Source organism: Aptenodytes patagonicus, chromosome 1 (assembly GCF_965638725.1).
Source record: "Aptenodytes patagonicus chromosome 1, bAptPat1.pri.cur, whole genome shotgun sequence".
NCBI lineage: Eukaryota > Metazoa > Chordata > Aves > Sphenisciformes > Spheniscidae > Aptenodytes > Aptenodytes patagonicus.
In genome coordinates this window covers 204,564,508-204,589,482 of record NC_134949.1, presented here as the reverse complement: position 1 = coordinate 204,589,482, position 24,975 = coordinate 204,564,508, and the positions used below count along the sequence as shown (strand labels likewise).

The 24,975-nt window shown below is 44.7% G+C and overlaps 2 protein-coding genes and 1 long non-coding RNA gene across 8 annotated transcripts; 2 read left to right on the top strand and 1 right to left on the bottom strand.

The window, feature by feature from the left end:
* The first annotated feature begins 1,991 nt into the window (after window positions 1-1,991).
* On the top strand, window positions 1,992-7,308 carry GTF3A (general transcription factor IIIA). The gene is made up of 9 exons (XM_076328039.1): window positions 1,992-2,186; window positions 2,559-2,659; window positions 3,190-3,286; window positions 3,482-3,570; window positions 4,513-4,586; window positions 5,853-5,936; window positions 6,345-6,574; window positions 6,675-6,734; window positions 7,005-7,308. The coding sequence occupies exons 1-9, from the start codon at window positions 1,992-1,994 to the stop codon at window positions 7,164-7,166; spliced, it is 1,092 nt and encodes a 363-aa protein (XP_076184154.1). The 3' UTR covers window positions 7,167-7,308.
* MTIF3 (mitochondrial translational initiation factor 3) lies at window positions 7,208-14,495 on the bottom strand. 3 transcript variants are annotated; one of them, XM_076328041.1, is made up of 4 exons: window positions 14,363-14,495; window positions 10,242-10,705; window positions 8,831-8,976; window positions 7,208-7,505 (listed from the first exon to the last, which is right to left on the bottom strand). In XM_076328041.1, the coding sequence occupies exons 2-4, from the start codon at window positions 10,702-10,704 to the stop codon at window positions 7,293-7,295; spliced, it is 822 nt and encodes a 273-aa protein (XP_076184156.1). In that variant the 5' UTR covers window position 10,705; window positions 14,363-14,495; the 3' UTR covers window positions 7,208-7,292. The 3 variants fall into 3 exon arrangements, with proteins under 3 accessions (XP_076184156.1, XP_076184155.1, XP_076184157.1); XM_076328040.1 differs by lacking the exon at window positions 14,363-14,495 and adding an exon at window positions 14,016-14,078; XM_076328042.1 differs by lacking the exon at window positions 14,363-14,495 and adding an exon at window positions 14,012-14,073.
* A 365-nt stretch (window positions 14,496-14,860) lies between these two features.
* On the top strand, window positions 14,861-21,873 carry LOC143155380 (uncharacterized). 4 transcript variants are annotated; one of them, XR_012994408.1, is made up of 4 exons: window positions 14,861-14,931; window positions 20,113-20,238; window positions 20,551-20,759; window positions 21,694-21,873. It is a non-coding gene; the product is annotated as an uncharacterized LOC143155380 (long non-coding RNA). The 4 variants fall into 4 exon arrangements; XR_012994407.1 differs by having other exon boundaries at window positions 14,861-15,114; window positions 20,639-20,759; XR_012994406.1 differs by having other exon boundaries at window positions 14,861-15,114; window positions 20,585-20,759.
* The last annotated feature ends 3,102 nt before the right edge of the window (window positions 21,874-24,975 follow it).

Here is a 24,975-nt window from a genome sequence, read left to right as displayed (position 1 = left end):
TCAGGACACATACGGAGAAGAAGGAATGGGAGTTTTTCTCCCCAGGATGGTTCCCTTGTCTCTGTCCTGTTCCACCTTTCTCCCTCTGTCCCTTACACTCACTCTGTGGAGAGAATTGCAGCATGTGGGGAAAATCTCCTAAAATAAAGCTCAGGTGACAACTCAAATAGTGCAAAGCAGAGCAGATGATGTGATCATGTGATGATCAATGATCTGGACGAGGGGATCGAGTGCACCCTCAGTCAGTTTGCAGATGACACCAAGTTGGGCGGGAGTGTTGATCTGCTCGAGGGTAGGAAGGCTCTGCAGAGGGACCTGGACAGGCTGGATCGATGGGCCAAGGCCAATTGTATGAGGTTCAACAAGGCCAAGTGCCGGGTCCTGCACTTCGGCCACAACAACCCCATGCAGCGCTACAGGCTTGGGGAAGAGTGGCTGGAAAGCTGCCCAGCAGAGAAGGACCTGGGGGTGTTGGTCGACAGCCGGCTGAACATGAGCCGGCAGTGTGCCCAGGTGGCCAAGAAGGCCAATGGCATCCTGGCCTGTATCAGAACTAGTGTGGCCAGCAGGAGTAGGGAAGTGATCGTGCCCCTGTACTCGGCCCTGGTGAGGCCGCACCTCGAATACTGTGTTCAGTTTTGGGCCCCTCACTACAAGAAGGACATTGAGGTGCTGGAGCGTGTCCAGAGAAGGGCAACGAAGCTGGTGAGGGGTCTGGAGAACAAGTCTTATGATGAGCGGCTGAGGGAACTGGGGCTGTTTAGCCTGGAGAAAAGGAGGCTGAGGGGAGACCTCATCGCTCTCTACAACTACCTGAAAGGAGGTTGTAGCGAGGTGGGTGTCGGTCTCTTCTCCCAAGTAACAAGCGATAGGACGAGAGGAAATGGCCTCAAGTTGTGCCAGGGGAGGTTTAGATTGGAGATGAGGAAAAATTTGTTCACTGAAAGTGTTGTCAAGTGTTGGAACAGGCTGCCCAGGGAAGTGGTTGAGTCACCACCCCTGAAGGTGTTTAAAAGACGTGTAGATGTGGTGCTTAGAGAGATGGTTTAGTGGTGGACTTGGCAGCGCTAGGTTAATGGTTGGACTCGATGACCTTAAAGGTCTTTTGCAACCTAAACGATTCTATGATTCTGTGATACCTCAGCACAGCAAGTGAGGTACCAGGGAGGTGCCGCGCAGAGAGCCCCTCAGCAAAGTGCGCTCCCATGTCCTCTTCCCCCAGCTGTGACCTCAGGCAGCTTGGGGACACAGCATGACCACAGGCTAGGGTGACAGACCCCCTCTGCCGTGGGATCCTGGACAGCAGAGACACCTCTGTCTGGGCTGCAAATGCCTGAATTTCGGGGCAAGTGGTAGGGAGCGTGCAGCAGAAGCTGATGTCTGGGTCTAACCAGCATCATGCAGACCCATCCTCGCCCCTGGCAAGGCAGGGCTTCAGACCAAAACTGCTTGGAAAGGCCTTGCCCCAGGACATGACCTGGCACCTCCGAAATCCAGGCAGTGCTTCCTGGGGAGGCAGCCGAGCCCCTACGTCCCCCAAACCCCAGAAGGGCTGCTCTGTGGAAGGACCCAGAATTAGGTATTTCTGATCTCTTCATAATCGGATCTCCTCTGGTGCGTGAGGCGGCGCCACACCAGGTAGCGACAGGGGGGTGTGTCTGGCGCACGAGGTAATGGCGAAGGGACCGTGGACCTGGGCTGCTTTCGGGACGAAGCTCTCAGGTGAGGAGGACGAGGCCCTGTGCACCTCTCACTGCCCCTCAGCCGACGGCGGATCAGGCAGGATCACGACCGCCGGGCCCCGCCGGGGAATCGCGGCCGCGGCCCCGCCGGGACAGCCAGCTGCGGGGCGACACGGGCCGGCGACACCGCCTCGGCTCCCGCCAGACCGCGCGTGCGCCCGCTCGCCGCCCCGCCCCCCGGCGGCCGGCGCGGGGACGGGAGGCGGGAGGGGACATTCCGCGCTCGGAGCCGTTCACGTGCCCTCCCGCATGGCCGGGGAGCGGGCGGCGGGGAGCGCGGAGGAGGGCGGGGGGGCCGCGCGCGCGTCCTCGCCCGGCGGCGGCGGCGGCGGCAGCGGGAGCGCGCTCCCCGCCCGCCCTTTCATCTGCTCCTTCCCCGACTGCGACGCCATCTTCAACAAGGCCTGGAGGCTGGACGCGCACCTCTGCCGGCACACGGGCGAGGTGGGCCGGGCCGGCCGGTGCTGGACCGCCGGCAGCGCGGCGATGGCCTGAGGGAGCGGCGGCGAGGGGGGCGGTTCCCCGCCGGCAGGGGAGGGAGGTTTTGCGTGAGTGAGGTGAGGGGCGCCGTGCCGGGGCCCGGCAGGCGGGTGGCGGCCTGCGCGGCTCGAGGCCAGGGCTGCCCCGGGGCCTGCTGACCTTGGCCCCCTCGGGGGGATCGGGCGGCCCGCTGGGGGTACCCAGAACGCCGTGGGGGGGCTGCGTGGGTTGTGTCTGAAATACCGCCGCCGGGGCATCCTGCTGAAGGCAGCCTCCGGGAAACAGCCGACCCCCCTGAGGTGTGGTTTGTCACCTCTGAACAGCCCTCTCTTTCAGAAGCCGTATGTTTGCGATTACGAAGGCTGTGGTAAAGGTTTCACGAGAGATTTCCACCGTGCTCGTCACCTTCTTACGCACACTGGGGAAAAGCCGTTCGAGTAAGGCCAAATTTTTTTACTTCTTAAAATGGATTACGCTTGTCCTTACGGAAATGAAGGGGAGTGAAAACTGATGTGTGGGTGGTACAGAGCATGATCTGGTATCGTGAGTACTGCCGTAACAGTGTGCACGCAGGGTGCGACGTGGGGAATCTCCTTAGCCTAAAACCTCCTGTCTGGCAGCGATCCATAATAGATGCTTAAAGGAATGAGCGGATCCCTCCCTAGAATACAGAATTAAAAGAAGGCAGGCAGTTATCTCCTACTACTGAGCCCTTAATAGCTGCATGTCATGGATTAGGAGCTAGGCGTTCCTACGTGTTTTATTAAAAATCTCTTCTGGTATGTTTTCCTGTGGCTTTTGATTGCAACTTAGCCTCTGGCATTTCATGTCTGTAAAGCAATTTTTATATTTGGGTTGTGAGTTTCGGTTATTCTTTGTGTATTCCTCTTGTCCAATGATTTCTGTATCTGCCTAGGAAACAAATCACTGTTTGAGAGTGATAAAAAAAAATGCAGTTCATTTGCAGGTGCACAGCTGATGGATGCAATCAGAAATTTGTAACAAAATCAAACTTAAAGAAGCACATTGAGCGCAAGCATGAAAATCAGCAAAAGCAATATGTGGTGAGTGATTACCTTTGATACTGTAAAGTGGAGGCTAAACAAGCTCCTTTTTGTGTATCTATCTAGTGAAATACTTCAACTTGTTATTATGCAGTACTTGTATGAGTTCAAATACTGTGATTGGGATTTCAGCAAACACATGTGGACTAGGCTGTCGTTATTTGGCCTCTAATGATAACTTAATTTCCTAAATAGTGCGACTTTGAAGGCTGTAACAAGTCTTTCAGGAAACATCAACAACTTAAAGTTCATCAATGTCACCACACCAATGAACCTCCCTTCAAGTAGGTGGATAATTTTAATAATGAACTTTAACAATTACATTTAAACACTGTAGATGAAAACAGGTGCCTTTTCTCAACCTTTTCATTGATGTGGCATTTAAAACAAACTGGCATGAATTTGCAGTCATGGCTGCAAGTACATTTCTTGTACTAGTCCTTTGCTCAGTAGCCTGTTTAGAGAAACAGTTTTGGTGCTCTGTAACTTCAGCATTCCAGACATTTTCTTAGGGTTTATTACAGGTTCACAGGAAAAATAAGCAAAAAGCCCAGTTTTGAGTTCACGCAGTCTGAAATACAAGCATGAGAGCTTGCACCGTAATGAAAAATGCAGCTACCTCTGTTTTCCAGTAAAAAGCAGTGGCTTGGCTAACACTGAAGTGAGTAGCAGCTTAAAAAAGGTGAGAGGCTTGGACACCAATCTGAGCAGCTGTGCATTGCAACTCCATTATTTACGTGACACATCAGTATAGATCTAATGAAGGCAAAGTTTAGTCTTGTGTTTCTTACAGGTGAAACACGCTTTACAGGAGTGTTCCACTTAAGTGAAGTGCACTAGTATGGCTGGGTGACAGGCAGAACAATACTTAGTGCTCTGCTACTGCTCTGACTGCTAGATCTGTACAAGTCACATAAACCTTCCACTTTCTCTTTTATGTTTGAAGAGCCTACTGTGTAGGGAGGATATGAGGCTTGATTCTTTAGCTAAAGCTTAACTTGCTGTATATGTGGAAATCATGCTATAATTTTAACTCTTGCGGGGATCAGAGTCCTCCATTAGAAACGTATTATGGAATTTACTTTTACAAGGGGTGGGGGGACACAGAACAGATCTCTAGACAAGGGGTAACTTGGATTATTTTGTCCACTTTAATTGTTCTTGACTTAAAGAAAAAAATACGTGGATGCAGTGAAAGAAATTAAACCAGTGTACTTTATACCTAGATGTAATAATGAAGGATGTGGAAAGTACTTTTCTACTCCAAGTCGACTAAAGCGGCATGAGAAGATACATGAAGGTAATACAGTTTTTCTTCTTGCCTTAATTATGTTTTGGCAAAGGAAAAGGGACTTCTTCCAGTACAGAGAGTATGCAGGGATGTATGACAGACATGGAAGTATCCTGGGCCTACTGATCCAGACAGACAAAACAAGAAGACCCCTTTTGAATAGTCGAATGGGATACAATTGCAAGGCATTGCAGTGTTCAGTTACAATGTACTTGTGGCAGGCTGAACAGAGCTCGGGGTTCCTTCAGTCATTTCTTCTCCTAATGTGCTTCCTTGTCAATAAGGAGCCATCTTCTGGAGATGGGCTCATGGTTAAGGCACTAGCCTAGACCTCCAGGGGTTAGGATCAGTTGCCAGTTCTGCCACAGATTTCCTATGGAGCCTTGGCAAAACCACGTCGGCTTGCATTTTTAAAGTTATTAATGTACCTACGTGAAAGGTATTTTAAGTGGAATCGTCAGGAGGTGGTCATGTATGTTTGAGCTAATCCTGCTACACTCCTATCCATTCTTTCAGTACTGTTGACAGCTAGCCTGCTTTCCAGTGCTAGAGAAAAAAACAAACCCAAGGAACTGGGAGGAGTATCCAAAATCTGTGATTTGTACTGCATTCCTTTCTTAACACAGGGACTTGTTCATAGTTGTTTGACCTTCCCAGTCCTGGGATTTAAATAGTGTTGACTTTCTGTGGTTCGTTTAAAAACCATCCTGTCTGCTGATAGAATAGTAGAGTCTCTTTAGACTCAGGAATATTACTGTACGGTCAAGATCTTATGTTTTTAATATGTAGTACGAATATTTACATAGAAATAATATATATTGTTCCAGCTATTTTAATCTAGTTGAGTGAAAGTGTATGGCTGGTGAGGAAGTAGTTTTACTGAAGCAAGGGGAGATAGAGTTTCATAAAATCATTTAGGTTGGAAAGGACCTCTGGAGGTCATCTGGTCCAACTCCCTGCTGAAGGTGGGGTCAGTTAGACCAGGCTGCTGAGGGCTGCGTCTTGTCAAGTTTTGAATGTTTCCGGGGGTAGGGATTCCACAGCCTCTCCGGACAACTTGTGTCAATGATACAAGGTTTCTTCCTTAAATCTGTTAGGATTTTCTCATGTTCTAATTTGTGTTTGTTGCCTCTTGTCCCATCACTGTGCAGCATGGGAGGAGAGGAGGAATACTGGCCTTTAATTTTCAAATGCTGAAAGTGGAGTTCCCCCTTGTAAAACTGGACTGTGTTTGCCAGAACCTTTGCAACCGTAAACATTTCCCCTGTCTAACAGGCTATGCATGCAAGAAAGAAAACTGCTCATATACTGGAAAAACTTGGACAGAGCTTCTGAAACATAATAAAGAAAGTCATACAGGTAAACTCCAAATGCTTTAGTAAATAGAGCTTAACTTTCGATATGAATAGGAAACAAACTGCTAATTTGAAGAGGAGTCCTTGCTGAACTCATTTCATCAATTTGTCATTGTGGCTAGACAAACTTGTTTACTAACACTATTGGTAAAATGGTTGTCACTCTGGCTAGACCTTTAACTGATGAAAATGCTACTCACTATACTAACTTTGATTTGTGATCCAGTAAATGAGAAATTATATAATGTAGGATTTCAGATCTGGATAATTCATACTGCATTACCCTCTTCCAGTCCGAGTTCTTTACATTTCATGTGGATTTTAGCATTGTTCTAGAGGACTACTAGGGTTTGATTCTGAGCTCCTGTAAGAAGCTGTTAATTTATACTCTGCCTGTCTCTCTCCCACTCAGAGCCGATAGTTTGCAATGAGTGTTACAAAACTTTTAAACGGAAAGATTACCTCAAGCAGCATCAAAAAACACATGCTGTGGAAAGGGAAGTCTGTCGATGCCCGAGAGAAGGATGCGGGAGAACTTACACAACTGTATTTAATCTTCAAAGCCATATCCTCTCTTTTCATGAGGAGAAAAAACCATTCTCTTGTGATTATCCAGGCTGTGGAAGAGTGTTTGCAATGAAGGTATGTATTTTTACACTGTCCTAATCTGAATCACATAATCTGAAATGATAAACCTAACTCTTTTTTTTTTTCTTCCCCCCCCTGCTCTTTATAACTGTAGCAGAGCCTATCAAGGCACACAGTTGTACATGATCCTGAAAAGAGAAAGCTGAACTTGAAAGTAAGTTATACTCTTGAAAAAGTCCTCTCAACCATACCCTGTCACTTCAGAGGAGGGTAAACATTATGTGTTTTAGAATGTGACTTCAAGCAGGAAAACAGGCCAGCTATTTACTCAATTTGGGAGATTCTTAATTTCTGAAGCTCCTTTAAATAACGCAGTGCTGGCCTATTCATTAATTTCTTCTCCCCTCCTCCTTCCCCCCCCCACAGTAGTAGTCTTTGCTCCATAGATAACTTAAGTTGCTAATTCTAGATTTGTTTCTGCCAGGCAAAGCGTTCTCGTCCGAAGAGGAGCTTAGCCTCTCGTCTGAGCGGCTACATTCCTCCTAAAACCCAGCCAGGAAAGGATGCAGTTGTGACAGAAAGCAAAACAATGGATAAACCCATGGAAAATGAAATACCAACTGTTGAAATTCTGACTCTGCAGTAAAGGTTAACTGAGACAACATTCTTCAAGGAATGACCAGTGCAAAGCTCAACAATAACTTTATTAAGTTTATAGTTGGGTTTTTTTTTTAAAATAAGAAATTAATATTGTTTACACCTCTTCATAAAGTCACTGATGCAACTCATTTGACTTCTGATCTTCATTCTCATCTTTCTTTACTGTACTGTTTTGCTGTTTTTCCATCTTCTGGTATGCTTTTAACTCTTTGTCAGACATGTGTCTCAAAATACAGGTACTCACTCCTTCTCTAGTAACTTTTGGCTTGGAAAGGTAAGTGGCTTTCTCAGACACAGTCTCTAAAATCTGATCAAAAAGCGTGAACTAAAAAGAAGGAGAAAAATAGGACTAAATGCACAAATGCAGGTAGAGAAGTACTTCAGGCTGTTCTATAATGACACAATCTCCTGCTTGTGGTTTAGGTATTAGCTGAAACGAGCTAGTTGCTAGTCCTGGTTTGAGCAGTTCAGCTTGTCCTTTCCCAACCATTTGTTCTTTACTCATCAGCAGGTTTAGGAAAGTCACTAGAGGGACTAAGTCATTTCCTAACACTTAGGTTGAATTCCTGACTTATCCTGTTTTGCTGTTTAAAGGTGTCTGTGAAAGTGATTACAACTGCTGCATCTGACCCCTCCCCACCCTCCTCTTCCACTAGATCGGGGCATATTATTATGGGGCTTTCCTCTTAAGGGGCAGTATTGTTCTAAGGTTAGCAGAATGTGGTAGTATTGAACTGAGTGATACAGCGCATTCATATAACAAGCTGAACTCTTAAGCTCATAATTAAGCTTTTAAATTTAAGGACAACCTAAAGCTGGACTGTGTCACAAAATGTTCTGCTCCCTCCCATATCCAGTTCTTCCTCCTGCTACCCCTTCCCTGTGAATTCAACTTCTATAAAAAGTTTTGTTCCGTTTGGATGAAGTGATATCAGTTTTTTCCAGCAATTTAGTAAAGAGAATCATCAAGGAAACCTAATTCACTACAACATTAAAAGGAGAAAAAAAAAATCTTACACAGAATCTTTATAAAAAAGGCATTTGTGCAAATGACAATGAAGACAAGTCTCAAGGCCCTACAATTGTACTAGTAAGTGGCCACCAGCTCCCTAACATCTTTATAGGTGTTGACTTTGCCAGTCTTGGAACATCATTCCAGTAGTTTTTCACATAGCAGTGGAAAAGTAACCTTAGCCATAGTTGCACAAATGCATCTTCAGAAGAACAGTTAGGTTATTGAAATAGTCCAGCTAAAATACAGCAGAAGTTTTTAAACCTTACTGTTAAACTTTTCAGTGAGTGAGCTGTCTTAAGGCATAGACAGGAAAATTTGACCAGCCCACTTAATAAGGTGGTGCTGCAAAGGAGTAGGAACTTCTTAGACTCTGCTGTCAAAGCCAGTATTAAAACTGCACTCTTAAGAAAGCATGGTATTTGAATTGTCTCTACGGGACTACTTTTCTAGAACTGCAGTGTTTGAACAGATGCAGCTTAGGTGGGGCAACCGTTACTTTCATGGGACACAGACCTTCACTTATTTTAGCAGTACATGATATATTAAAAAAACATGGCAGTACTGAATAGGGGAAGTTAATACAAGTACACCTATTTCATGAAATTGATTGGTCTAGCTTTCAGGAGTCCACTTACCATGTCTGTATTGCTATCTTTTGCTTGCCGGATGGTAACTTTAACACGGTATTTCTTTTCAATCCACTGTGCTATCTGTTTAGTCTTGGTCTCTAAGTCGTTCTTGGCAATTGCTGAAGAAAAGGATAACTCCTTCTGAACCATCCCTGTTTAAAACAGAACTAAAACTGTGTTGGCTTAACATCTGACAAACCTGTATCAGCTGCTCTCTTTCAACAGCCTGTGGTGCTTTGTCTGCTTAACTCCCTTCCCCTGTGCTGCTTTCTCGTACACGGACCATCCCAATCTCGTGGTCTCCACATGCACCGCTCTCACCTTAGAAGGTGGCTACTTGATATCTCACACTCGCTGCCGTAATTGGGAGACTGAGTGCATGTTTGAGGCACGGGGAGAAGTCTCTTCAGGGTCAGAAGGCTTAAAGTATTTTTATTTTAATTTCAGTTTTGTTCATACCACCCATAATGCAGGTCTAACAAAGGTAAACAGGTAAGCACTGGAATTAAAGACTTAGTGTGCAATTCCTACATTCTGCACATAGTATAGCTGAGTGTAAAAGCTTTGAAGTTAGATAGGTCTTCATCTCTAGCCCATTTTCTTGAAAGGTGAAGTGCAATATTCAGCTGTAAGTATGATGCCTCGTAATATATTTGAACAATTTATGGTCTCTTCCTCTTTAGGGATTCTCTAAAGTAGTTACCATTTGAATAATCTTTTTGTAGTTTCTTGAACAGAAAGACTCACTACCACAGTAGTGCTCTCCTCTAAAATCAGAACTCTACCCAAAGCACAGATACCGTCGTTAGCCTGAGGATAAGAAAAGAGGATACAAGGTCAGATGCCTTTTCTAAAACCTCTTTGCCAAACTCAGTTTGTTGAACTGCTGGAGCAGGCTGACTTAAGAAAAACCACTGAAAAGCGTTGAATATTGAAAAGGTTGTTCTCTTACTCTGCACAAGAAAGGGCTCCACGCTTTGTCTTCCTAGCAGCAAACTAGGAAGAGAATGTTTCATGACTACTGGTGATGAAATTAGGTAATTATATCAGTGTATCTGGTGCTCGGTTTTTACAAACTGCCTGTCACTTTATGCCTTAGTAAAAGAACAGAAATTCAGTGAGTCTCATGGAACCAGAGTCTAGTTATATTCACTTAAATAAAAATAGATTTAAAAAAAAAAAAAGCCAGCAGATGCCAAAATAGTAAATCCTGCGAAGGCAATAGAAGGCTTCTCTGTGGAAGACTAGACTAATCCAAAATTTTATTTTCACCACTGCAAACCCTTAATAGGGTGGACTGCAGTGATGTTGCTTTGGATTTACACAAATGCAAGTAAGAGGGTTTAATCTGCTGAAACCACTTTTAATGCAGCATTTTTCAAAGTGCTCAGTGTCGTAGTATCAACGATGTACATACCTGCTTTTGGATTTGCTTTTTTCTTCTCTGCACGTTTAAGCTGTTCTTCATGAATCTGCTGCCCGGTCATTAGTCTGTATACAGGAGGTTCTGCATTCTCACGAAGGAGAACTAGTTTCAGGTCATGTTGATCCATAAGTTTGAGTGCCTCTGCTCGGTGCATATTTCCTAAGCTCTCTCCATCCTGGTTGATTACGTGCAAAATCCGATACGGAATTCTTCGCCCAACACTTCCAAATGCCGCTTTCCTTTTTGGTTCCGTGTGAGATTTTTCAGCTGTACACAATGGTTGAGTAAGTCCAAAAGCAGCTGACTTTCTAGGGTCAGGTACCACCATCCAGAATGGAGAAAAGACCCTCTTTTGTGGGGTTTGTGTCAGAAGAGTGCCAAAGAATCTTTTTGCATATCTATTCTCATTTCTGGTTGCTTGACATAAAAGCTTCATCACGCAAAAGGCAGTCATTCTGAGGAAGCAGGGAAGAAGAAAAAACAAGTTACCCCCATCAGTCAGATTCTTCTAGTTACATTAGAAAGACCTGACTCCAGTTCAGTAAACCCTCGTCCTTAAAACTACTTTCAAAAAGATGCATGGTGTTACTATACAGAATGAGCAATCGGCAGTAATTTTACAGTAACAGAGGGCTTTAACGCAGAGAGAAAACCTGACAAAGGAACAAAATTTATGAAGATAACATCAACTCTTCAGTATTTTAAAACTTGAGCCTGAACTCCTTTAAAGAATCTGATACTTCTAGTTCATTTCTCCCCACAAGAGTATCTACTCTTACACAGCTTTTTTGTGTACAGAGAAATTAGCCAATGGTCCAGAGGGAGAATTTGCTGTCAAATAAAAAGGTGTGTCACACTTCTTAACAGTTTCAGTCCAGATTTTTTTCATGAAGTATCTAACACTAGGACTTTCTTCCTGGTTCTGATACTCTCCTTTGGAAAGTGTTTCATTTAAGCCACGTTAATTCAGAAGCTCCCTAATCACATAGTGAATGAAGTGGCGATTTGTGCAACGTCCGTCAGCAGCCATCCCAACATCTACAGTCTGACTCTTCTATGTTTTGTAAGGTTTTGGAATTTCAAAGTCTTGACCATACAGAGTAAGACTGCCGTGCAATATCTTCACCTTGGCATTAAAATGTGCTGAAGTAACCATTACTATACTTTAAAGTATGGCTTATCCCAGGGTTGAAAACTCTTCCATAGCTTGCATGCAACTTGCTTCTCATAGCACTGACCCCAAGTTGTGTATTTTCCTCAGTTTTCCAAATGTCATTTTGTGGAAGTAATCCAGCTAGTTACTTGGTCTTCTATGGATTAAGCACTAATATTATTTCAGTAACCTTAAAAAAAAAAAAAGTGTCTTCACTGTCTTTTAAGCTCAAGTTCTACTGATTCAGCCATGCTTCAAAGTGAAAACAGCGCCTTAATTTTAAACCTATTTTATGAGACATTTAAAGTATCGATCGACTTTCCCAGTTTTTCACAAACATTACATTTAGGGTGGCACATTCCTATTTATAGTGAGCTGATTTTTTCCAGTTATCAAAACTGTTTAGATTTCTTACATACAGAAAGCATGCACCTAAGTAGCATTAATTGTTTGGAAAGTGCAATTTACTGTAGACATTTCACCAGAGCCATCTAATAAAAACACTGATAATTACATATTTCTTCTTCAACGAGGAAAAAAGCTTGCGGGGGAAAAAAAGAGAAAAATAGAGACACAGATAAGACTTGCCTGCAATACACGGCCTGGAAAATAAGCAACACGTTCATGTGCCTAAGATCCCCACTTGCAAATTAGAAGTTAAATAAATTGTTACAGACATCTATCCTGGCATGGTACTTGTGAAGCTATAGACTTTCAAAACAAGCCTCAAAATACACCAGTGCTTGAAATTTGAAGACTAGCGAAACTGATCTTTGAGACATTCCTTCCGTTATAATTTTTTCCCCATTCTGCCTGGTTCATGGAATCCCCCTGGCAATTTTGGTGCACCTGACCATTATTTGCATTTTGTTCAAAACTTCAGAAATTGGCTGGTTTTTAACAGCTGCAAAAACTTCAGAAATAAAGAGCAAACTGTGGAGTATTATCTGCAGTTTTGGTATTCCACGTTTAAAAGGCAGCAAGTACAGGAAAAGCCAAAGGTGATGCAGGAAACCAAAAACGTCATACCGGAGGAGTTGGCAAGAGTGTGACTTCTTTCGCTTGGGAAGGAATGTGACTCCACTTTATAAATACATACATACATATATGTCACTGCATAAACACGTATCCATGTGCATACATATACATGGAGAAGGTGCAAACAATCGGCAAGGATAAGGAACTATTTGTAATTCTAAGCAGTGTTGGCCCAGGAACAAGCTAAATGACCTGCCTGTGAATAAACGGGGACAGTTTGGAGCCTGGGACAGACTTCAAATTTTAGCGGTAGCAACAAAGCCGATATGAACCGCTTGAAGATGGTACCGGATCAGTTCATAAACGGGGCAGTCTGACTCGACCGTGTGCTATAGCAGGACCCTGAACTCGGCTAGCCACAGGGCACAGAAGAGAAATACCAGGATATTCACAGCAGAGCCTAAAAACAGCTGGTAGAGCTACCGTCCCTTCCTGCCCCGGGCTCTGCCTCTGCCGAGTCCAGACCAGAACCACGGCCCCTGGGAAACACAGCTTCTTCTCGGCCGTGGCGATGGTCCCACATCTAAACACCCACTGCCAACACACAAGTATCTTTGCGCGTCATCGGCGTAGCCACACAAAAGCCAAGAAGTCCTTATTTTTAAAATGGTTTCAGAAACCAGCTGTGGATCGTGCGCTGCAGACTTACAGACTGTAATCTGGGTATCACTGGGGCATTGTAAAATACTAAAATTAAATTTATCTTGCATTCAGAGGAGCCCGGCTTGCCTTTGTCAGTTACTGACTTCTAAAACCAAGTAATAGTATCACAGCAATGGAACAATAGCTTATTTTAAAGGAATGTTAGTCTTGCTCTGCTAAATACATGGGTTTGCCTTTATTCCCCTTCGTTCTCTGTTGCTATTTAAATCTAATAAATCCTGCCTTAACTGTCCGAGAAAGAAAATGACCCTCTTAATGGAAGGTTTTTTCTCATATAATATGGCACGTTAAGTGTATTTTGCTTTGTGCATTTCCATCACTTACACAGACCGTGTATGAGCAAGGACAGCTGACTTTGCTGGGAGTTTTAATGAGCAGGCAGGCTACGCATGTACTGGGAACCGCAGACAAGGCAGTTGTTCCTGCACTCGCAGGACGTGTTTTGCTGCACATGCGAGTGCTTCAGTGCCTGCAACTACGTGCAGTTGTTACGGGAGATGTCTTGATTCTTGTAGGAGTTGCTGGCGCGTGTTTTTCTGTGCTGTCTCGTCTAAACGCATGCTGAAAAGACGCTGTTTTAATTATATGCGTGGATTTATGCGGGGCGGGGGCGAAGGACTGCGCGTGGATGCCTAACCACGCGTGACTGACTGCGACCTGCTGCCTCCGTGCTCCCGGGTGCGCATGTCGGGGAGGTCATCGTGTCCGTGACCTTGTGACCGCCTCCCTCTGCGCGGCTCTGCGTGAGCCGGGCCGGGGGGTGCCTCGCTGCAGGCGAGGCCCTGGGGCGGCGGCGCTTGCGGCCTCGCTGCCCGGAGCTCGCTGAGCCTCCCGCGGCCGGCCCGGCCCGGCCCGGCCCGGCCCGGCCCGCAGCGCCCTCCCCCCGCGCCGGGCGGCTCTTACCTACCTACCTGCCTGCCTGCCGGCCGAGCCGAGCCGAGGCGAGCCGAGGCGAGCCGCCGGCCCCGGCCCGCCGCAGCAGCCGAGGGACCGGTCTGGGCCGCCTCTCCCCCTTCCCCGTCCTCCTCCTCTTCCTCTTCCTCCTCCCGCTCCTCCGCCTCCTTCCCCCGCCCCGTGCGGGGGCGCGCGCGCACAGGCGTGCGCGTCCCCGCGTGCGCGTCCCCGGGAGCCCACGCGTACGGCTGCGCGCGTGCAGGGGCGTGTGCCTCCACGCGTGCCCCTGTGCGTGCCGGTCGGTGCCCGTGCGCGCCCCCGCGTGCCAGCGCGAGCCGGGCGCGCTCCCGTGCACCGCCCTTACCTGGGGCCGCGCCTGCGTTGCCCGCTGTCCGTGCGCGGCTGCGGAGCGGTGTGCTGTGTCCCTGCCTGCTTCTGCGCGTGCAATTGCTTGGTTGCGTTGCTTTCCCCGAGCTGTGTCTTCGCGTTGTCTTTGCTGCGCTGGGGCGTGGGGGGGGGGGGGGGGGTGGGTGCGCGCGCGCGCGTGTGTGCGTGTGTCAGTTGCGCGCGGGCCTGGGGACGGCCGCTAGGAGAGGGTCCTCGCTGTGGTCCTCCCAGGAGGGTAGTTGTGAGCTGGGGGGGGGGAAGTGCGTGCTGAGTGCTCTGCGTGCGCGTTGCGTGTCGAGGCTGTGCCCCCGAGCCGTCCTGGTACCTGGCTGTGCGCCATGACGCGTCACACCGCCTGTCTCCACCCGTAAGACCGTGCGGCTGCCGGTGTGGCTGAATACGCGGTGGCGTGGGCGTGCGTCGCCTGCTAGGAGCGCTGGGAGCCGGCGGTGCGCGCTGTGCCGCGTGGGCCCTGCCAGCGGCGCGGCCTGCCGTGCGCGGGCGCGCGCGGTGTGGCTCTCGCGTGGTGGAGATGTGTCTGCAGGGGTCAGTAGCGTGTGCGTTTGTGGCGTGGCGTGGGTCGGTCCGAAAGCTTGTTGGGTGTCTGTTGCCTTCCCCAGTGGGCCGCTCTGCCTTAGGTTTTCAGGCTCCTTCTTCCGATCTGGAGATCGACAGCGTTGCCTTGGAAAGGGAAGCTGAAATTCACGTACAAACCCTAGGTCCCCAGCTGTAAGTAAACCACTTGAGTAAAACTCATTAAAAAAATGAGAGTTTGCGGTTCTCCTGTTCTGTTGGGGCAGCGTGTCTGCGGAGAACATCATTTCGGGAGCTGAGGTGTTTGTGCTTACTGAGGGCTGCTGTTTGGCCAGCCGGGCTGGAGCTGAGAGCAACGCTTGGGCGGAGAGTGTGCTTGTGTTTAGAATTTGGTGCAAAAGGAAGCCATTGGGGGCAGCTGGGAGGGAGGCCTTGTCCACTGTCCTTCCTGCTTAAAAAAATCAGGACTTTTTAGCTTGTTTGCTTTGGGCCACACCTAAGTGACCCCCTCTTTCCTCTCTCCCCCTTCTTGCCCAGGAAAAAGAAATGCCATGAAAGTCTGAGCTTCATCCTTTTAGTTTGAAAGCTTTCTATTCTTAACAGTGGCCTTAGAATGGTTTAATTCCACGTTCTGGTTGTTTTGGTACAGTCTTTTTGGTACACACATGCAAAAAAGTCTGTCATTGCCTTGTGCTCTCCATCTTCGCAGAAGACGTCATATGGTAATTCTGTGCGAAACCAGAAGACTTTACTAAATCGATTCACAATCTCAAATTCATTCATAGCACCTTATTCTCATTAAAACTTCTTGCCTGCGGTAATGAATATGGAAAAATGCCATTAATGGAATTAGCTAAGTAGATGGTGAGCTGTGTCAACAGCCTGGCTGACAACTGTAGCTTCACCTATTCTGTGCAAATAGTGCCTGTTTTTTCCATCCTGCTCTTTTGTTCATTTCTTGATTTCACCCAGGCTTTATGCTTTTTACAGTTGTAAGCTCTTTGGGAACAGGGATTGCCATTTATTATATCAGTTAGCGTGCCTAAGAAAACCGGATCTCAGGTTGATGCTCTTGAAACATAAATTATTGAAATTCTACAGTATCCAGTTGTGGAGAGCGAAATATTCCACAATAAGAAAAGGCGAGACAAAAATGGTTTTTACTGCTCTTTTCACGGTCTGGAAATCAAGTGTGGAATTTGAATAACCATGAAGGGAAGTTTTGGTAGAGCTGAAGCCTGGAGAGAGTTTGGGGTTTTTTTTTCATCCTCAGCTCTGCAATACGCATTAGAGGAGGGCTTGTCAGTGGCCCAGCTTGCAGTTAGCTACTGTTGCCTTGCTGGCAACCATCCCCATAAGGCAGATAATTTTCAGCAATGTTAGTAGGAGCAATAAAGCTAATAATCCTCTTCACTGTGATAAAAACTACCTGCATGAAAGCAAGGTACTTTGGAGCATACAACTTGCATTCCTTCCCTCTTCCCTTTATTTAATTCTGTTAAGTTTAAACCTGATGTTTGTTTTACTTCATGCCTTTCTAATTAAATTTAGTGTGCCAAGAAACAGTGCAGCCTTCTCATGCTGTTTATCCTCAATTAACTTGATCTTTCTGGGGGTTCATTGTACTCTTTCTCCTTGTGCTTTGTCTCATGTCTGTTTACACTGTAATTGTCCAGGGGTCGTGTTTTTATATGTGCTGTCACAGTGGGACTGCAGTCTTAATTATCTGAAAGACGCTATCATAATAAACGCAGTTAATAATAACTTTCTCCCTTCTATTTTGCCTGATGCACATCATCCTCTGTCCACCCCTGACAATACTCTCAGTCATTTATTTGTTTTTTAATTCCTAAATCTGCATCTGTCTTTTTTTCCATTTGACATTTAGTTTCCCAAGCTGGATAGCAAAGTTGTTGTTTTCACTTTATCATTTTTTGTGCCAAATCAAGGCCTGTTCTGCTAGACCTTGTGCCAAACCGTAGATAATTCATGCCTCAGAGAATTTAAAATGCAAATATATGAGAAGGAGAAAGGATGGTGGATGGAGAGATTTCTCACCCTCATACATGAACAGTGTAGTGATCTGCCGGTGTGGATGTTATTAATGTTACTGATTGATGCAAGACTCAAGATAATACTGGGAAGCTTCCTCCACATTCACAACTGATCTGTGGGGGACAGCTTGATTGTCCCCTGAGGGTGTTGGAAGCTGGTTCCAGTCCTTCTGTGTTTTGGGGCCGATCTCCCCCTGAAGCTATTTGTTCTGGGTACAGTAAGCTGCTTGTAATGCCCAGCAGAGAGCGAGAATGCCCTTAGCTGGATGACAGAGTGCTCACCTGGACACCCAAGGCTCAAGTTTACTTTCATTCAAACTCCATCATTCATTTTGTGGGAGGAGGAAGCAAACTGCTGAAGTGCCTTACACCTGCAAGGAGCTCGTACCTGCTGGCTCTGGGTGGAGGACGGGTCTTACTTTGGTCCGCGGTGAACATCCTGCTGCTTTCTAAACTGGAGCTGTAGTTCTCAATATCTGGTCCAAAAAATTTCAAGTGCCAAACAAGATCATTGGGAATTTTTTACTGATATTGTTGGGTTTACGTAATGCCTGGGGCTCTTGGTCATGGACCAGCAGCAGTGGGTGGGACAGCAGGTTTTTTCAGTCTCATTACTAAATCTGTGATTAGTCTCCTGCACGCTCATGCTTGCAAAAGTACTGAGCATCTGGAGGGCCACTTACCCTGTGCACCTCTGTTTCCCTGTTTTTCTGTATAATTCCCTCCTTCGCAGGGCGTTTCGGTGGGGAAACTTTGGGGAAGACTTGGAGAGAGTCTCTTTCACTTCCCCAGCCCTGCTCTTTAGCAGCAGCTGGCATGGCTCGCCTCCACCTTCCTGCTAGTTATAACCATGGCCGTGTGGTTCTGCAGTCCCCTGGTTCAGAGAGGGGCTGTACGCGCTCCTTAGTATTCCTTTTCCCGTTAGCATTTATAAAAGACTTTTGCACATAACTCAGATGAAAAACTCCCTTGTGCTGAGCTGAGCATTGCCATATGGCAGAGAACACGTCAGAGTAAACGCATATTTAAAGGACACAGAAATTCTGGGGATGTTGTCGGTCCAGATTCCTGGATTCTGCAGTAGCTCATTTCCTCCTTTTCCATCCCCAGCTTTTGAAAGTTGCTTCCTACACACACTTCTCTATTTTGTTCTAGCAAGAGACAGCAAAAAATTAAACCCAAAAATTCTGTTGAGTGGTAAACAGTCACTGCTAACTGATGCCCTGCACAGAATATATGAATACAGCTGAAACAGCTAAAGTTTTGTTTGGTTTCTGAGATCTGCCCCTGTTACAGGAATTAAACCAAATCTTTTGAAGATGCATGCTCTGCCGTTAAATTGCTTGGGCTGTTCTACCGAATCCAGGCAAAGAACTGATTTTGCTCCCTGAAAAGCAAGGCTGACTGAATTTATTAAAATGTTAATCATAAAGCAAGCCCGTGGGTCCCTGGGGCGAGACACAATTAAAGTTAAAACTTCCCAGCGTAGAAAGTTTTTTAACTGTCTAGTTTTACATCTTGACTGTAGGGAGAGGAGTTTCCACTGTACATCTAAGACATTGTTCTGCAGCCTTTGCAAGTTGCTGGGTTCAGCTGCGAAGATTTTAAAAGCTGCTTTTGTTGGCAGCCTAGGACACATCCGTGACCTTATTAAAGTGGAAGTGAAAGCTCTCCTTTTTTTTTTTTTTTTGCAACAGTAAATCTACTAATTTTACAGTCAGTTGAACAGCAATAGATTAATTTGTTTAAAGTCTGCATTCACAAAGAAAACGTGAACTTCGCTGCCTTGAATACCCGAAACTACAGTGTGATATTTAAAGGGTAGAAACTATTACAACTTGCCCTAGAATGGTCCAGGCAGTTCCCTGTCACCTGCTTCTCAGCACAGGTGCTGACCTCCCCGTCTATTCTATCCCTCCTGACAGACTAGCAGCGAGGCTGGGGCTTTGTGTGCAACAGAGAGCGCTTTTCCAATGACTGGGCCAGTTTTCTTCAGCAACCACAGGAAGCAGAATAAAGAAAAGGTTAAGGGCCACCGCAAGGGTCAGAATGGGTTAAATTTAGTTAACATCAGAGGTTATAGCTTTTAACAAGAGCATGAAGGAAACTTATTCGAAGATGCAATTTGTTTCTTCTTTGTCAACCATTATTTTTTTTTACTCTATTGATAGTGACAGCTTAACAAAGTTTTTATAGGCCAGGGTTTTCATCCTTTAGAGGATAAAGAACTGTGATGCAAAAAAGAGATGCAGGTGGAAGACTTTATAAAGCCTCCATGATTTTCAAATTGAGGGTTGAAAGTAGGCTCCCTGCGTGGCTAAGTCAAAAATAATTTGTAAATGTTAAAAAAAAATACACATTACTGGCAGAGGAGCTGCTTCCCCCCCCCCCCAGTGTAACTTGCCAAGAGTAGTGTTTTATTGGAGGCTTTACAATCTGACTGGTTTTGTATGTATTTTTTCCCAAGGTAATCTTACTTTCTTTTTTATCTCCCTCTAAAGACGATGAAAGTCAAATGCCCTTAACAACAGTCGTCTTCATCTCCCTTCAAGATTTCTTAGCATATAATTCATGATACTAGGTTTTGGGGTTTTTTTTCTCCCAATTTGGTGAAGCAGCACAAACTACAAAACGCACTTGGCGGGTAGCTCCACCGTGAAGTTCTCATTCAGCTTTTTGGAATGCAAAGATGAGGAAAGTTTAAATCTTTCTGAAAACTATTGAAGAAAAATAATACTAAAAAAAATTCAGTAGGATTTTTCACATGTTTATACACAACAGCACATCTTCTGCCAATCTTTTCTTCAAAATTAATTGATAAAATTACTGCCTTTTTTTTGTGTTGTTTTATCCTGGTACAAAGTAAAGAACTCAGATCTGAAAACAGATTTTAATTAAATCTGATAATAATTTGTAAGTACACACTATGCATTTTGGAAGTGGTTTTTTTTTCTTTTTAGCATGTTTTCCTAAAGAAAAAAGCTTATGTGATCATCCTGTCTTCCTATCCATCTGTCTTTCTGCAAGTTCTCTCGGCACAGTTTTAATCTCTTGGACATTTCAGCCCAATTTGGCAAAGAGGGGCCTCAAAGGTATCGTACATTTATAATAACTATTAATATTTATGTATTTCTAACAGGTTTTGTGAAAATTGATGGTCAGAGGAGACTGTCTTGTTCTGGCAAAAGAGTTCATCCAGTTGACCAGACAGCGTGTGTGTGTGGACTGCCCCACTTAACACACAGGTGTTATCAGGTCAGCTACGGTACGTGGTGCCTTTTGCCTCGCCAGCTGCCCAGGGGGCTGCGTAGGGGCTGTGAAAGGCTGAGGGAGTGCCGCAGTGGGGGGTTTAGAGGTGGGAGAACTAGGACATTTTGAGGACAAGGGAGAGGCGTAGGGGACGTGCTGGGCGTATATTGCTATCTTCAATTTTGGTATTTGATATTGTAGGGCTGTTGTAGGAGATAGGAAGAACAGCGGAAATTATTACGATGGGAACTGAGAGACAGCACAAACCTTGACCATTCAAGTATCAGTTATTTCATTGCTCTTGGGACAACTTTTTGTTCACTTACAGGAGAAATTTCATCTGATTTATGGTGTCTTTGCAGTCTGCGCGACCAAGGCTTGAAACTTCAAACTAACTTGCTGTTGCGTTAATTCAGACTTGTGCTGGGTTCCTGGCTGCATGACTGAGAGCTGATTTTGCTCTCCAGAGAGCTGGATTAGTCCTCTGAGATGCACGTCACCACTTCGACAGTTCTGGGAGGATTCTTTCTGAAATTGGTTAGTATGAGCTGTTTTTGTTGGTGTAGACTAAATTCTTCCCTACGGGATGGCTAGCAGATCTGGAGAAAGTCTGTTCAGCTCGCAGATAGAAGTATTTGTACTGGCATGTTGTATAGATGTGTATATAGACTCTTGACTGGCAAAGGACTAGAGAAGGGAAGTAGGGAGCTGGAGAAATACGGGGCCTTCTCTGTCCCCAAAGATGGGGAAAATGGCACGATCCGGCTCAAATGGCTGAGGGCTGTGTATCCGCGCTCTCTGGCCCGCACACGCACAGGGGCAGCCTCCGCTGAGCAGGTGACTTCCTATGGCCTAACTGCAGTGAAAAACAAATGAGAAGTATGGCTCTCCACAGCCCAGACAAACTGGCCTGGGAAAACAAAAAAAACTCCCACTTACTATTCTGCTCATGAGCTGCTGCCAAAACTCAGCTGTGAGGAGAATAAGAGCATCTTTTTAAAAATGCAAAACTGACATTTTTTTTCCTCTGAGCTGCTCTTACAGCCTTTAAAGCGTTAATTTCAAAAGCTTCGCAAAGGCAGCAGGCATCAAACGGTCCAGGCTGAGTAGAAGCTTGGGGAGGAGAACTGCAAAGTAAGTTGTGTGGGTGATGGCTGCTGACACACCGAAGCAAGGTTATTTGATTGTTACAAGTCACTGATCATAGCTTGCTTTTAACGATAGAGCAGCAGAGAAGAACAGTTAGAGCAGCCCAAAGAGCCCTGGATTCATATAGCCTGAATTTCAGCTACATCTTTTGGCTCATGCTTGTGTTGGCTGGGTGATTCTTGGCTTGGGAGTCAGGAGATGCGAGTTTTGACTGCAGTGCTGCCACTGACATGCCCTGTGACCTTGGATAAGTCACTTCATCTCCGTGCTTCTCCTCTCATCTTTTTGCCCACTTAGAATCTCTCTCCCTTTTTCCTTGCAGGGTCGTTCCCTAATTATACGTCTGGACCACGCCTAGCACAATGGAGCTGTGCTCTCAGGTTAGGCACTGCTATAATCTGAATGAACAATAAAGAAATACTGCACTGAGCACTTCACTAGGACTCAACCTGTTATCTCAGGCTTTCACCGATAACCTTAATAAAATAAAAGTCCTTCAAAAAACTAAGCGTTCCTGCCTACTGCTCAATTGCTTGCTTTTTGTGTAGCATCTTGAACATGAAAAAGCATCAATTATGATCCCTGGGTTGTCAGAAAATAATGATTTATAGTATTTCATGTTTCCTGAAATATTGGTAACACATTTTTTCTTCCTGAAATCTCAGCGGTAGCTTCAGTACTTCACTGTGCCTAATTTTTGTCAAACTGAATTATAAAACAACATTCCGCTATAGATCTTACTCATTTTGATATTTTTTCCTTAACTGTGCTCTTTTGTGTAGCACAAGAACCTACTCTTTTGTAGGTTCATGTGTCTGAGACTAGGGACAAAGCCTCCTCCAGAAAGAATTACACAGTACCTCTGAAATCTACTCTGTTTTATCCCCATAAGGGTTATAGGAACAAGTTTTTGGCTCCAGGAGAAACAGCTGTCTAAGAGAATTTACTACTTTGTGATCGAAGTGTAGAATCAAAGAATAATTCAGGTTGGAAGGGAGCTCAGGGGGGGACATCTACCTCAATGGCATACCCAGAATTTTGGATTATGAGCTCAACTTGGGTGAAAAAAAGCCTTATTTATCTGTGAATCACATCAGGAATCAGCAGGACCGAAGTGAATTTCAGGTTCTGCCCTTTTGCATTCTAATGAAGGATTGGGACCATTATGTATCCATTTTCTTAGAAGCAATTACAGTCCTACAAGCTCAGTCCACTTGAAATAAAAGGAACTAATCTGTATTTGAGTAGAAGGTTGAGAATTTATTTGTTAATAATTTTAAAGCACTTCAATTGAGCTGACGCATCTTCACATTCCAAGCAATTTATGTATTTATTTGGATTCATACACCAGTGATACTTACATGATATCAGGCCATAAGTTATGTACATAAATTAAACATGGATGATGGAGCCACAAGAAATGAGTCATATTTTTTTCTATAAAGAGCAGCAGGAGGTAATTCTTTCGATAAGAAATTCAGAAACCAGCTCTGCATTAACACATAGAATTGTACTCAGAAATCAAATAAATTATTCCCATATTCAGCTAAGATCAAGTAACTCACAAACATAGATGGTGTTAGAAGGACCGAGCAGAATTTATTCATGCTGTAAAGGCTCACATGCATTCTTTCTATTTAAATTTGTCAAAGGAAAATCATTCTGCAAGTGTACTAATGAGAAGTTCTGTAAATGTTATTGACCATAACGGGATCTTAAAAAAATCTTAATTTACTAATCTGCAGCTTTACAGTGTTTCCCCATGTTCAAGGTAGTATCAGATTTGTGCCTGGTTCTGACAAGTAAGGGAATCAGCATACGTAGAGAAACTGAAGTTTCTTGTTTGTCTGCTTGTTTACAAGGAAATAGAGCAACGGAGCTGGAATTATTTTTTTTAACACCCAAACCTCATACTTATTCATCTGAACCAACGTGTTTCAACACGCCACTGAAAAAGATAAGAGTTATTGTTAGCTATTTCATGTCTGGGTAAAAATAAAGCGGGGAAAATCGCAGTATGTTTTCTTAAATGGCCAAAAAAGGGAAAAAGCTAAAAGCAAGCCTAGAAACCGGGCCAGTGGGTGCTTTATTTAGTGGTTCTTTTTCCATTAGCTCACCCTGCTTTTGTAAACTTTGGAGAGGAATGCCATGTTATAACAGTAACATTTGCTTTGCTTGTACAGTTACATATGTGGGTAATGAAAAACAGCTGTACTTTGTGAGCTTGAAATATAATTAACTGGTGGTCTAAAAGGTAAATGGTTTCTTCTAATTACGTCTAAAAACCAGTCATGAGCCAAGCCAAGTGATTTATGTAGAGTAACTGTAACAAATATCTGAGTAAATATATAGAGGCTATCCCTGCTTCCTTCTGTTATTTTAAAAGTATTAATTGTAGATCCTTTAAAATATTTTCAATAAAATTAAATTTTGGAAAAAACGTAGCATTTCAGTGAAGCCAAAGGCTTTGCTCTCGGATCCTGGCTCAAGAGGAAGGAAAGGCAAGTTCAAGTTTTCACTGCATCAGCTTCATACCAAAATTTGTCCTCTCACATCACTCCAGGCTAGATATGTGAACTTAGTTTTCCACATTCCCATGCAGTCCTCCCCAGCCATTTACAAACTGACTGCAGGACAAACAGAAAAAGCATACAAAATTTCCAAATTTGGATATTTCAATTAAACTCAATTATTAGCTTTCGGTTGGCAATCAAGGTATTTTTTGCACAGTGAACAAAGCTACTAATTTTTTCCTTGGCTTTTAAAAAAGATTTTGTCAAATTACAGACGCGAATGCTTTGATACGGAAATGCCCTGAGGTGCTCTGTACCTTCATTGCCCTCTCCAGGCTGGGTTTTCCAGCCGGGCTAAATTTCACAACGTGCACCAATTACTAATTTTAGTAAACTGTGCCTCAGCAGTCAAGCTGAGCCTTCAAAGGATCCCCACTTTGAGTTCCTCTGAGTGTTCGGAGTGGCATGTCCCCATCAAAATGTGCTTTGCTTGGGACATAGCTCACCAGGACAAAAGGGACGGAGTATTCCACAGACAGGAGACGTCCTTTCAGTAAAAATGAAAAGCTGTTCAGTTTTAAATTGAAGCTTTCCATAAAAACAGTTTCAGTGGAAAATTTTTGGACGAGCCCTAAATAATGTTTGCCAGGAAAAAGGGCAGAACAACATTTGTTTATTGACCATATAAGCACTTATCTTTGTTGAAGTCTATATGGGTTGGAAATGTCTACTGTAGACTGAACAACTGTAGAGTCTTAGTTCAGTCGCTGAAATTGCATAATGTCATTTGCGTAATCACTCCCATACCAGTAACTACTTGATACCTCCGCAGCTACAGTGGTAGTTTTGTTGAATGCATAAAAGAGGAATTACAGAACCTGCTTCTCCTCCCTTCTCGGTTCCCTGTCGATAGGGAAGGGGCCCATTATCTGGGGCAGGCACCCAGGGATGCGCACTTCAACAAAGGGTTATGGTCCGTGTTCATTATATGCAAATTTGCTAGAACATTAATCTGCTAGGCATTAACATAATATCAATTGGTGCATCAGGGTAATTCTCATCTGTTCCAAAACATTCCTCGTGTAAGCAAA

Bases quoted from the DNA above. Each gene is read 5' to 3' on its own strand.
- MTIF3 (XM_076328041.1), bottom strand. From the start codon at position 10,704: ATGACTGCCTTTTGCGTGATGAAGCTTTTATGTCAAGCAACCAGAAAT. The intron at 8,977-10,241 runs GTATGTACATCG...TGTTTTAAACAG, and splicing joins AAAAGCAAATCCAAAAGCAG to GGATGGTTCAGAAGGAGTTA. The intron at 7,506-8,830 runs GTAAGTGGACTC...CCTTCTTTTTAG, and splicing joins AAGATAGCAATACAGACATG to TTCACGCTTTTTGATCAGAT.
- GTF3A (XM_076328039.1), top strand. From the start codon at position 1,992: ATGGCCGGGGAGCGGGCGGCGGGGAGCGCGGAGGAGGGCGGGGGGGCC. The intron at 2,187-2,558 runs GTGGGCCGGGCC...CCTCTCTTTCAG, and splicing joins TCTGCCGGCACACGGGCGAG to AAGCCGTATGTTTGCGATTA. The intron at 4,587-5,852 runs GTAATACAGTTT...CCTGTCTAACAG, and splicing joins GCATGAGAAGATACATGAAG to GCTATGCATGCAAGAAAGAA.